At 43.6% G+C, this 13,431-nt stretch overlaps 1 protein-coding gene across 6 annotated transcripts in view; it reads left to right on the top strand.

Annotated features, from left to right (window-relative positions):
* Positions 1-13,431, top strand: part of LOC128694560 (synaptic vesicular amine transporter) — a 70,495-nt gene continuing 57,064 nt past the window's right edge. For all 6 annotated transcript variants that reach the window (XM_070095776.1, XM_070095778.1, XM_070095775.1 and 3 more), the window contains exons 1-3: positions 1-324; positions 9,369-9,502; positions 10,393-11,598. In XM_070095776.1, coding sequence (XP_069951877.1) covers positions 9,373-9,502; positions 10,393-11,598 — 1,336 coding nt within the window. In that variant the 5' untranslated portion in view covers positions 1-324; positions 9,369-9,372. The remainder of the gene's footprint in view (positions 325-9,368; positions 9,503-10,392; positions 11,599-13,431) is intronic.

Below are 13,431 nucleotides of genomic sequence, written 5' to 3'. Positions count from 1 at the left end.
CGCCACTACCAGGTTGGGGGAGTGGGATGGAGGTGTTGGCTGGGGTAGTGTTGAACCAGTGAGCACCCAAAGCGCAGGTCTGATCCACTTGTTCCGCCTATATACTGACTCCCGGATGCTGTCGAGTGTTACTGTGGTGTGTGTAGTGGCCTATGAGTGTCTGTGCCAGTCACAGTGAGGGACCCATCACTCGAGAAGTTGTCTCAGCGAAAAATAGTCTCAGTATGGGACAGTAACTGTAGTACATCGAAGAAAGCACACCGCACCATAAGGACAAAATAATGACACGTATACATTACGTAGCGTCTGATAAAGGCTTTAACAGTAAGTATATCAGCTCAAATTTTGATTAATAATGTGTACTGAAGCAGTTACTCCGGACAATAACCTATAAGAATTCATTTTGGGGGAATGACATTGAGTGTATATTAGGCTGCTTGTGTGCTTGTATTAATACATATAATGAATTATAAATATTGATTAAAAATGGCTACCGGTATATACCCATGTGTATAAGTAACGCTAATGGCTATTGCCTAATAGATTCATTGGCAGTGACAGTAGTAGTAGTAGTAGTAATGGTTACATCACACTTCCTTCCTTTTTTGTTATTATTATTATTATAATCCAGGGGGAGGCGCAAAACCCATAGGATTATACAGCGCCTGTGGGGGGATGTGGAAGGCATTCAGGTTTAATTCAGGGAACTGGAGCACAGATCCAATTCCCTAGACCAAGAGCCCCTCACCAGCATCAAGGAACCTTCCTTGAGGGGTTCTTTTTTGTTAAATTTCCCTGTATGTTTTCAGTCCTGAGAGCGGAGACAGCCTTGTGCTCTTTTTTCTTACCACTACTCATGTTTCGTGACGCAACCCGATGAAGATATCCACACAGAAAATGGTCGTTTTCAATGAAGACACTGAACATTATTATTCAATAAAATCATATTTAGAGACGAAATTCATGGAAAAAGTACAGAAGTGATTGCAAGATATTGATTAAATATTAAATTGAAACTAATTTGTTCAACATCCCCCGTCTTCCCGCTGAAATCCGAAGCGCTAATTGTCTTGTTACCTGTTACTCTGGATTAAACCTAATCACCTCCCATTCTGTTCCAAAGGCGCTGTAAGACACTTGTATATATAGCGTTTAGCGCATCCCCATGAGCATAACGAGTCAGCATCCGCTCATCTTGCTGCTGGAACCCCTCAAGGAAGGTTCCTTGATGGTGAGGGGCTCTTGATTTAGGGAATTGGAACTGTGCTCCAGTTCCCCGAATTAAGCCAGAATGCCTTCCACATCCCCCCCCAGGCGCTGTATAATCCTCCGGGTTTAGCGCTTCCCCTTTGATTATAATAATAATTGCTGCTGGAACCCTGATAAGTCTTCTTTTATTTCTTTGTAAACTAATTTGCAGCGCTATATAGCCCTTGTGGCTTAGCGCTTCTTTTTGATTGTAATAATAATAATGTAAGCTAATTTCCTTGCTTTTAATCAGTGACTATTTCATTGGCATGTTTTGTTCCCTTAGTACCTAATACGGCAGCCCTTGCCCCCCCCCCCATCCCGAAGAAAAGAAACCTGTATCTTCCATCAGCTAAAAGGTCTTAACGAAATTTAGCAGCTGCTCCTCCGACTGAACTAGCTAACGCTATCACTTACTACCTAGAAAGATGCATCCCGTCCATAACCTACATACATGCGGAACACGAGTTTTCTTTACGATATTGTTTATTTTAGTTGTACTCCGAAAAGCTTGAAATGCGTTCTTTTATAATAATAGTCAAAGAGGCCAATTAACGTAAATTTGAATTATTTTGTATTTTAAAATTTAACCTTGTGTGATGTACGGCTCACACCCGAAAGGACGTGGGTTCGATTTCCTGGTGGGTCGAGACGAAATAATGTCTCCTTACATCTGCTACCCATATTTATCTAGCAGTAAATACGTAACTGGATTTATTTTTAATTCACAATTTAGAGAGGGAACTTGAAACGTTTCGTTCCGTCTTGAACTATTATTAAATCTTGGATAAAGACACACTGTGTACAATCTTCAACTTGTCGGTTTTTCAAAACCATTCATCACACTGTGTACAGTTCAGGACCATACCATTTGCAACTATTATAAAGTTGACTATAATGGTCGAGGACGGACTAGTCACACATTCGAAATTTTCAGCTAAAGTGAAAAATACTGATGTTGCTGCTGAGAATGGACCACGGACCGACACATCTTCCCAAGTTTCTTCGGCCAATTATTAACAGTGATTTCTTCCAGTAACGTTTATTCATCGAGGTAACTTGGTACGACCATTTATTTATGTCTTTGCAAACAGTACATTGAGATTATTTACAATAGTGGGTTGCAATGCAGAGAGAGCCTCTATTATGCCGCATTGCTCCGCTTGCTTGTTTTATCCTGGGTTAATAACCCAAAGAATTCAATTGGTGACCATACGGCCATGAAGATTGTACATTACAGCCTAAATTGTTGATCCAGCATATTAACGCTATTCATGGGTGTTTCAGCATTCTGGTATTATTGCTTTAGCAAACCATATGCATTTAATTTCAGCAAGTCCTGGATATATTTTCAATGGTATGAACATAGTTGCAACATTCTTAGATTCTTTATAAGTGCTAGTTGTAATTATATATTCTTACAGCCTTCTGATATTAAAAAGTAAGATTTTTAACTGATGCTCCCACGCCCGGACCCAGACCAGACCTTATGGTTGCTTGCCTGATCGATCAAGCTGTTGTGACCTTGATCAGGAACTGATTTGAGGAATTTGTCAGGTTTCCTCTTGAAAACATCCAGGGGTCTTTTGGCTATCAGCTTTATGCATGAAGGGAGGGAATTGAAGAGCCGTGGTCCCTTTGCACTTATTTTCTGTATAATCGCTCCTCAGCTTTTCACCAGAGATATGTTGTACTGCTACTAAGTTATTTATCTGCATACGTAGTAATTTCAGTGCGCAGATTTGGGATCAATCCCTCCAGAATCTTCCAGGTCTAGATTATCGTATCTTTCTCGCCTACGTTCTATATGTTGTATATTTGTTCATGCTAATAGATTTTATTCTTTACATATTTTAAATTTCGGTGCGCTTATGCATATTTTCCTAGCTAAGAGTGCTGTCATGACACAGGTCCTTCCTTAGAGAAAAGATAATGCCGAAGTTTTTAGTCTACTCTCCTCACACTTTACACAGTCTTTTCCGGAGTTGCTACAGCAAACTTTATTATTACGGTGTTTAAATTTTAATTGGAGGAACCTAAATGCTACAAATGAGGTATATTACTAATATTCACGGAAAATGCTGAACCCGTACACTTGTATAGACTTTCTTCATTTAGTGTAATGAAAAGCCTACTATCGGAATCTACATAAAACGGTCATTAAGAGCTGTTCTGAAAAAAATCTGATCCAGAACCACAAAATTTTCATTTTATTGATTCAAGAAACTTGGTTTATCCTCCCCTTCCTTGGATCGAATCAGAATGTCTTATTCCTCAGGCGCTAATGACACCTATGGATTTAGCTCTTCCCCTGGTTAAAAAAATAACATTTCTGTTCGTCAGGTTGTAATGCGATTTATTGAAGACTAGTGTGAACGAGAGTATTTGGTATTGCTGCAGCGGAGCGGGGTTCAATGATAAATGTCTTTGGAGGCTTCTTACTTTATTTGCAAAGTCGTGGTGGGTACACAGGCTTGTTTGTGCCCATGGCCCGAGAGGGCCATGCACACAAGGGAGAGAGGGAGTAGGCTTGTTCTCTGAGTCTAGGCCGCTGAGTGAGTGCGAGCGAGTGGGACCAGCGTCCCACTGACCTGGGCAGGCCAGTGGTGGTTACTGGACCTTCGTCTAGATCAGCAGGATTGGTGCGTCGGTGGCTGCCTACCCAAGGGCAGGAAGCCTCCCTCTGCACTCCTGTTGCTGTCTGAGGTCTCCACGCCTCAGACTGTACGTGTGGTCTGCACGCCATACAGCCAGTGTTGCCTCTTCTCGCCATTCAGGGCATACAGTGTTCCATCAAGCTACAGCTCACCTCCTCAGCGTCCTGCGCCTCTAGCGGCGGACTCCACAAGAAAACTTTAAAGTTATAACCAGGCAAGTACGTGTGTCTATTTCACACGAACTTGCCTAGCCAATTATTCTCACAGATTTGGCCGCAACATCTAATTTAAGATGCCTTCAATGCCTTACACTTCCTTCCTCCTTACCATTCCTCCTCTACTGCCAACACCTGCCTCTACTCTGTCTACTCCTGCCTCTAAGGCCTACCCTGCTTCTACCTCTTCCAAACCCAATTCTTTCTCGCTTAACCTCAAATACTCTAAACCTGATCATGCCTCTATCTGTCCTGGGAATTTATTGTAGCAGATCACTGGCGCACCTCAGCAGAAAGTCTTTAAAAAGAACTCAGGCTTCAAACTCCTTCTTGACAGACATTAATATGAAACGTACACCTCAACCGAGACCAGTCAAAAACTTCTCAATGCAGGCTTCACTATTATTTGGACTCCTGAGCACCGAGCCAAATGCACAGTGATCGCAAAACACGTAGACTATTCTCTCCTGACTGCCTATGACACAGACAAAGAAGACTTAATCAAAGACATTAGTACTAAGAACAAAGTCTCTGTTGACAATATTTACAGACCTGAGAACTCTACCATCCTCGAAATCCGCTGTTCAAATCCTTCTGACGCCTATACACTCTTTAATCAAGGAATCCTTGCCAAGACCATCCGCATTCCTCCAAACACTCTCTTCACTCCAAACTTTCACCCCATCCCACAATGTCTGAAATGCTACAAATTCGGCAACGACAAAATCACATGCACTTCCACACAAATCTGCTCCATATGTTCAGCAACTGGCCACTTCTGGAACACTTGCAACCTCCCCTTTAAATGTTCTAACTGTAGCGGGTCGCACACTGCAGTTGCAAATTCCTGCCCTTCTGTAAAAGACATTATCTCCACCCTCAGAAATAGCCAACCTCCCTCCCTCCCCAACCCCTTCCCTGCACCTCCCTCCCCAACCCCTTCCCTACACCTCCCTCCCCTACAATACCTTCCTTTCCTTCCCCCAATGCCCTGGCTACTCCACGCACTAGGTCTACCTCTACTACTCTACACACCTCGAAACACCAACATACAGACTACAAGCACTTCTTCTTCTACAACTACACCCACACTAGACTACAAAACTAACTGCCAACTCGCCACTGCTGCCCACTCTGCGATGGTAATCTCTCAAGCTTACCAGTCATACTACTCACATGTCCTTAACCTAATCTTGTCTGCAAACAATCTTCCCTCTTTAATTATCCCTTCTTCCTGCTTCTCTTCTAAGCCCCCTACAACCTCTACCTCCTCCCTCTCTCCCACCCCCTACTTCCTACACCCACCAGCTCTCTTCCTCCCCTACCCCTCTGCACTACTTCTACCCCTCTCACCAACACCCCTACTGCTGCTGCTATGACCACCCCTCCCCCCACCTCCTTACCCGCTTCCTCATCCCCATCCAAAGCTTATACTTCATCATCCCTTACCATAGCTTCCACTTCCTCATCCCCTACCAAAGCTTCCACTTCCTCTGCATCCACCTTCACCCACTCCTCCACCTCAACCAAAACTTCATCCAGGTCCAACTTCACCTCCTCTAGACAAAATCCACTCAAACCTAAACCTGGCCCAACTTCTGACAGACAGACCAAAGAACCTAAAAACAGATCCATCTCTTCCTCCACCTCCAGGAAACAGGTCCGTAACACCTACAAACACACTTCCACCGACGGCACCACTATCATGGGCTTTAATCCAAACTCCTCCCCCGACATTAACTTTGCTTTGACGAAACCATTAAATTATGTTTAAAGTGATTCAGTTCAACGTACTTTCTTACTATACAATTGGACACCTATTGGCCGAGCTCCTTGAAGCAGAGAGGCCAGATATTGTTTTGCTAAACAGTACCTGCCTCAAAGCCCCTCAACGTATCCGCCATTATGGTTATACTGCACTACAGTCCACCTATGATCCCCACGATGGGGTTGCCATCCTTGTCAAATCCAACATAAAACACGAATTTCCTCCATTCCCTTTTATTCACCAACACTTTCTTGCAGTCAGAATACACACCCACCTTGGCCACTTTATCTTTTTCACCACCTATGCTCGCCCAAACGCTATTCTCAACATACACGACCTCTCCTCAGTCTTCAACTACACCAACACACCAACATACCTACCGCCTTACATCACACCAGTAACAACCAACTTGGTCACCAATTACTCATCTTCACAAACCATAAACACTTAATTCATCTCGGCCCAGATTTCAATACCTTCTACAACCACACGGGCCAAGGCAAACAAGACATTCTGACAAACCGAGCCAGCTCTCTATTTCAACACTACATCTCACCTGGCCCTATTACAGGCTCTGATCACATCCCAGTCATCTTACACATCTCCTCCAACCCTATCCTCATTCCAACCACACCTTCATTCTCCTACAAGAACGCTGACTGGGATGCTTTCAAACAACACATAGACAATATTAACCTCACCTATGACTACAACAACAAACCTATCTCTGACATCGATACTCAACTTGATCTCATCCAGGACACCATTACACAAGCAGCCAACATCGCAATACCAAAGAAAACTCACACCACTCGTTATTCCTTCAAACCGTCACTCAGAACAAGAAGACTAATTATCTGCTACCACAACCGCTTCCTCTACAACACACATAGATTTAATCAAGTCTGATTAAATCTCAATTACCTTAGAAACAACATTTACACAGCCTAGACCAAGACCACAACAATCACTGGACACAACTAATACATCAAGCAGACAAACAGTGTATTAAAAACACTAAAGCCTTCTGGAACTTTATAAAAAAAATCAGATGCACAACTCCCACCAACAAATTCAAACACATCACCCACAACAACACACACATCTCAGACCCGCAGGCTGCTACCAACATCTTCAAACACATCTGGGAGAACATCTTCCACCATCACCCACCTCACCCTAACGTTATTCAACACATTCAGAACATAGAACACTGGAACACTGCACACACACAAGAAACAACACCAGGTCGCTATATACATATAGACTCTCTTACCTCCTCCCAAGAACTAGACACTCTTTTTACCAGCACAGACATTAAAACTCTCCTCAGACACCTTCCTCCCAAGGCTCCTGGTGCCTCTGGCCTAAACCATATTATCCTAAAACACATTGCTGACTCTATCATTACTGCCTACACAATCCTCCTCAATGCCTCCCTTGCCTCTGGATACTTCCCTTCCCTCTTCAAAGCTGTTACTGCTATCCTCCTTCTTAAATCCAATAAAGACCACTCTGACCCTAGAAACTATCGCCCTATCAGCCTTCTCGAAACTTTAAAAGAAAACTCTTTGAAAAACTCATTAATCATCGCATTCGCAGATAAATGGAACACAATTCTCTACTTTCTGATGGCCAGTTTGGCTTCAGAAGACACAGATCCACACAGGATTCCATTAGCATCATTCTCAACTACATCCACTTAAACACAAAACAAAGAAACAGGACAGCCCTGGTTGCAGAAGACGTTGAAAAAGCTTTTGACACTGTGTGGCACGAGGGGCTCAAGTACAAACTCTGCACTAACTTTAACCTGCCTCTCACTACTCGTAAACTCCTCTGCAACTTCCTAGACAGCCGTACCATGAGAATCAAATTCCAAGGCTGTTACTCTGACTACTTCACACTAAATGCCGGAGTACCCCAGGGATCTGTCCTCTCCTCTACCCTTTACATTTTATACACTAACGACATTCCAACACCTGTATACCACAACTCCATCACACTAGCCTATGCAGACGACATTACACAACTTATCACTCATGCCAATATAGATACACTCACACACAAAACACAAAATGAGGTCGACAGGATAGCCATCTGGGAACAAAAATGGAGGATCAAAACCAATGCAGCTAAATCCAGCATTACGTATTTTAACTACAGGAAACGTGATCCTCCATTACCTGTCGAGCTCAGAACAGCTGACACCCGCACTTACATCCCCATCACACAATCTGTCACTGTCCTTGGCGTTAATCTTGACTACCTTATTCGTTTACACAGACACATTCACTCAAGGCATGCAATAGCTAGTAAGGCCCTTGCGGGCCTCTACAAGCTGAAACATGCCTCTCAACGCACCAAACTACACCTCTACAAATCCCTAATACGTCCTCAGATAACTTACTGCCCTCTAGCTCTCTCTCTTGCAGCAAAAACAAACTTACTTAAATTGCACCGTGCCCCGAACAAGATGCTGCGCCGGGTGCTTGATGTCAGATGGGAGGACTTCGCCACAAGCGAGTCTCTCTATGCCGAATTAGACATCCCTGCGCTTAATCTGTACTGGAAGATGCTCAGTGACAGACAGATAGACAAACTTGAGACACGACATGACTACTGGACCTCTCTCCTTGACGAAGACATTCGCAGACCCACAAACCAACACAACCTTTTCTACTCCTTGCATGATCCTGCTCCTAACCCTATTTACAAATAACCTTGGATTCGCTGACAGGTACCTTCTATGACAGATACCATTCTGTGACCCACGTTTGCCTTAGCTTTTGGGTTAAGACATGGCTCAGTTCTACACTCCTCTCTAGTTCTAAACGTCGCATGTCCCTTCCTGCCAGCTCATCCCATCTGAGTCCCAACAGAAGAGGCTGAATTTCTCTTCTCAATATCTGTCCCACGATCGCCTTCGCTGCTGGGTTAAGCCCTGGGTCTATTTCTACGGCTAAGAACACTACTCTCCAGCACTATTCTTTGTCTGTCCCGTCTTCCTCGCTTATCCCATTTGGGATATTATCTGAGCTTTCGTTCGTTCCAGTAATAGGCGGATCAAAAGAGGAGAGGCTCATTTTAAGAACCAATAAATTAAAATTAACGGAATGGTAAAAATATGGGATAAGAAGTCAGGCGATCTAAAATGAAGTAAACGGTTTTCATGTCTTTTATTATATTCATGAGGAGGCGCTAAAGGTCTTGTAACACCTGTAGAATGGGAAGTAATCAGATTTTATTTAAGTGGAGGTAACTTCAATTCCTTTTATCAAAAGGCCTTTACCAGCATCACTGCACATTTGAAGGGTCCAGTGCGATGTGTCATCCCTTCAAGAGAGTCTTGATGCCGGTGAAGGGTTCTTGATCTAAAGAATTGGAAACTTCTCTAACTTGGATCGAATAACATGTCTACTCTCTCTAGAGGTTTCCCCGGTCACAATAATTCCCTTATTTTTCTTCATTCTTCCTCAGGAGTATGTTGAAGGTAGGTGTTGGAGTGGCGGGGCTGCGGGATGAGGTGTTGGGCCTGCGTAGGAGTCCTGTCACTGTCATCCTGCTCGTTTACGCAGCTCTCGTCCTAGACAACATGCTTCTCACAGTCGTAGGTAAGTTACCTTATAACGCTGGGTAGGGTTCCCTTCGCCATGGGTAAGGTTCCTCTCGCCATTGGTTAGGTATCCCCGCCATGGGTAAAGCAACCCCCGCCAGAGGTTCCTCGCCATGGGTATGGTTCCGCTCCATGGGCAAAGTTCCCCCTCGGCCATGGGCAAGAAACCCGCGTGACAGCGGGTAAGGTTCCCTCGGAACGGTGGTTAAGGTTCTCGCAGAACGGTGGGTAAGAGGGTCCCTCCCAATCATAGGGATAAGATTCTCAGTCATGGAGATGGTGTCCCAAAGTTATCACCATCAGATCTGCTTGACATGTTGGCAAGTTTCTTACTAGTATATTCACAAAACTGCAAATCCACTCTTAAGTGTACAAGTTTCTTATGATTGAACAGAAGTTTCCATATTACTGGGGCGAAGGTTCGCACAATGCTTTCAAGATCATAAGTATTTTTCCCCTAGATGAAAATTGGACTTTAATTTTATACAGTGATAAAGTTTGTCTTGTATTACAACGGACGACATTACCTCGACATATTAATGAAGAGTGCTTTGCGTAGTTGTAGGCTACAGTGGCTAAACAGATGTTGCAGTTTCACTTCCAGGGAGGTATCTTGATGCTAATAAAGACTCTTACTTAATCCAGGAAATTATAGCAACTCGTCCCTTCCGTAAATCATGCCTGTATGACCCGTACAGGCTTATCACTTTACCATGAATATAATAATATTGGATTTTTTTTTACTGGGTGGAAATGGTTGAGTTTGAGAACTTGCTTGCTACAGTGTTCCTCCATTCTTATATTTTAATATTGAAATGTTAAGTACAGCATGCATACAAATATCAATTGATGTTATTTAAGAACGTTGCTGTGTATCTCCGTTCACAGTTCCCATCATCCCTGATTATCTCTATCAACTAGAACACCAACACACAGCCAGGGATGCCTATCTTAATACCACCATACCATCAACGACCGCCACCTACAAGACTTTGCCCAAGGGCATATATAACAACCAGTCAACTCTCTCCTCTCGAGACTTAACCTCTTCAAGTCCCAAGTTGCAGGATCGTCCATCTCACTCCACATCTGAAGCCTCGATGACAGAAATTCGTACGCTGCCAAAATTTCCCACTCCGGTATTGAAAGAAATAATGGCTGTTCCACAGGTAGAAGTTTCCTCAGATGCTAAGCCCTCTGTGGTGTCTGACTACCAAAGCATGCATACAAAACTAGCTTTGCAACATCTAATGAATTTCAGCGAGAAAATTAATTTGGCTGGAAACCTTAAGCGGTACCGGAGTGAGCTCCCTAACCAAGACTCTGATAATCTTACGGAGCCCATTGATAATCCTTCTGAACCCATTGATAATCCCGGCAAACGTTTCGACGATTTAGTGCACGTGAAACGTTTAAAAATGCAGACTCCAAAACCCGTTGACAATGCTGAGATACATTATAATTCTTTGAAAGATACACAGTCGAAGAGATCAGATGAGATAAAAGATAGAATTTCCCATAACATAAACAATAAGAATATCTACGAAATTAACACTGGTGAAGGCTCTATTAAAAATCTACTACAAGACCACTTCCTCTCACTATCCGGTCGTCGTTCCAAACAGAAATATAAACAACGTAGGGATGTCCTGGTGCCGATGGGCTCGCCCCTTTTACTCCTGCAGAACACTCACACTAACTTAGTATCTCCAGACACATTCCACTATTCACATGACAATGTCTCTGTCCGGCAGCTTCATCCTGGAAGCACCCAAGTTCCCCAGCACTCTTTGGAAAAGACACTTCAGCTGGCTAACTCACATAAAACAACGACCACACACACATTTCGAGACACGAAAGTTAACGATGGCTCGAGGCGTCAGCAGGAGCCTCAGAAAGTCTCAGCTTTAGCAAGGGAGGACAAGAAGCTTCCACAAGACATCATCGCTGAGAACGGGCGGGTGGGATTGCTCTTCTCGTCCAAGGCTCTGGTGCAGCTGGTAGTGAATCCACTGGTGGGGCCCCTCACCGCTCACGTCGGTTACTCCTTCCCGCTAGTTGTGGGCACTCACAACCTCATTCTCTCAGCTCTCCGTGAGTACTTTTACTCAATACATGTAAAGGAAATAACTGAAAAGATTCACAAGTAACCTGGACAGCGTTTCGGTCCACCTGACAATTCAGGGCGGATCGAAACTTCGACCAGTGTTTTAGCAGGGCATTAATTAATATACTATACTGAATAGTGTTGGCCTTGAAAATTTAATTTATGCCTTTATATCGCTGTTTTCTATTAGTGGATATTCTCTGCACGTTTTATGATAAAAAAAGAGGGCTATGCAGTAGATTTCTTAATGATAAGAGGTGTGCAACACGGGTTATCTTTTTTTGTCGTATTTGTCAGACTTCTTTAACTATAGTACATTACTCTGAACGATTGAAACCTACACAAGACAGGTGCACCGTTCGGTCAAGTCAGTCAGGTGCCATTGTGTCTTCCCAGTCAATAGATGGGTAGCTACTTAGAAACGGGAAGAACCACGGTAAGTTGGACTGGGGTTATTTTTCTTTTATTTGGCAAGATTGGGTACATCAGCAGTGTACTGCTACCCTTTTCTACAGTGTATGATAGTTTCGGTCTGAATAAAGCTATTTTTCCCGTCATATTCCATCCATCACTCAGGATGAGGTTCATACGTTGTTGAAAGCTGTCAGCCTGAGCTGGGAGGCTTCAGTAAAACAGTGAGGGTTCATTAGCTGCAGGAGCGGCGAAGGTTTTCGTTCCACCAGTGTGAGAGTTACTATCACTTGGGAATTACCTTCTCGTAGGATAACTTGTCCCATATACAGAAGAAACGGATTTTTATTAGGATATCTCGACTGTAATTAGTCCTCTATTCAAGGAGTAGGGGGGTGCCCTTAGGATCGTTAAGGGCTCTGTAAGGAATTGGAGCTGCCCTTTTTGATCAAACATAATTACCAGACGCTGTGGGATCCCTTCTTGTTTAGTACTTTCGAATACTACTACTAATAATAATGATAATGCCTATGTGTCTTACCTACCAACCTGTCGGTATTGTATACCATTTTTATATTCATCCTGTCAGACACTGCAACACAATGGCATCTTGGTACAGAAAACACCTTGGACAACTTTTTCAAGTGAGAGGGACGTGTCCTCTTAGTGACTGCTTTCTCACTACTACTGCTCTGCACCTCTCTTTCCGACAGTATTTAAGTCTCCGCACTGTCACTTGATCTTCAGATAGTTCCTGACTATGGAACTGAACTTCTCCAGGCTGAGGGACTGACAACCTCAAATCTACTACTTTAAGGGTGATAGACTGATTACATCGTCTTCACATCTCTAATGTTCCTGCCTACTTTCTGTATTCGACTGAAGAAGCCTACTGTGTAGGCGTCTCAGTAGTAGTACCAGTTCCTAGTAACCAGTTACCAGCTTGATCCGAGATCTGCCATACTGCCGCAGAGTATGACATTCGAATTAAGTCCTTACAGGCCAGTGCATTTTCCAGTAGCGTACCCAAGCGGTCAGGCACTGATGATCCTGTCACTCCTGTCTGTGTTCCTGCAACTTCAGACTTGCAAGATAGTGTCCAGTTACCTCAAGTGTCCGAGGACGCTCTGACTACCTTGAGTGCTGAGCCTATCCCTGCAATGTCTGCTAGTTCAAGTAGTAGTTTCTCCACAGGGGACGCCTTGTCGGAAAACAATTACTTGCAACTAGTAATGCCATCTCTTGTTGATGTCACATGCCGTCTGCAGAAAGACGTTTCTGTCGCAGCTAGTGTCCTCACTAGAGTGTCTGTTGTTGTTCCTAGTGTTCCAGATGGTGATAACGTCCTAGTTGACAGTGATTCTTGCAAAGTAAAAGGTCTATTTGTTGAACCATCCTTACATGTTGTA

This window comes from Cherax quadricarinatus, chromosome 51 (assembly GCF_038502225.1).
Source record: "Cherax quadricarinatus isolate ZL_2023a chromosome 51, ASM3850222v1, whole genome shotgun sequence".
NCBI classification, from domain to species: Eukaryota; Metazoa; Arthropoda; class Malacostraca; order Decapoda; family Parastacidae; genus Cherax; species Cherax quadricarinatus.
The sequence above is the reverse complement of the archived record's forward strand: the minus strand, read 5'-3'. Positions and strand labels throughout refer to the sequence as shown.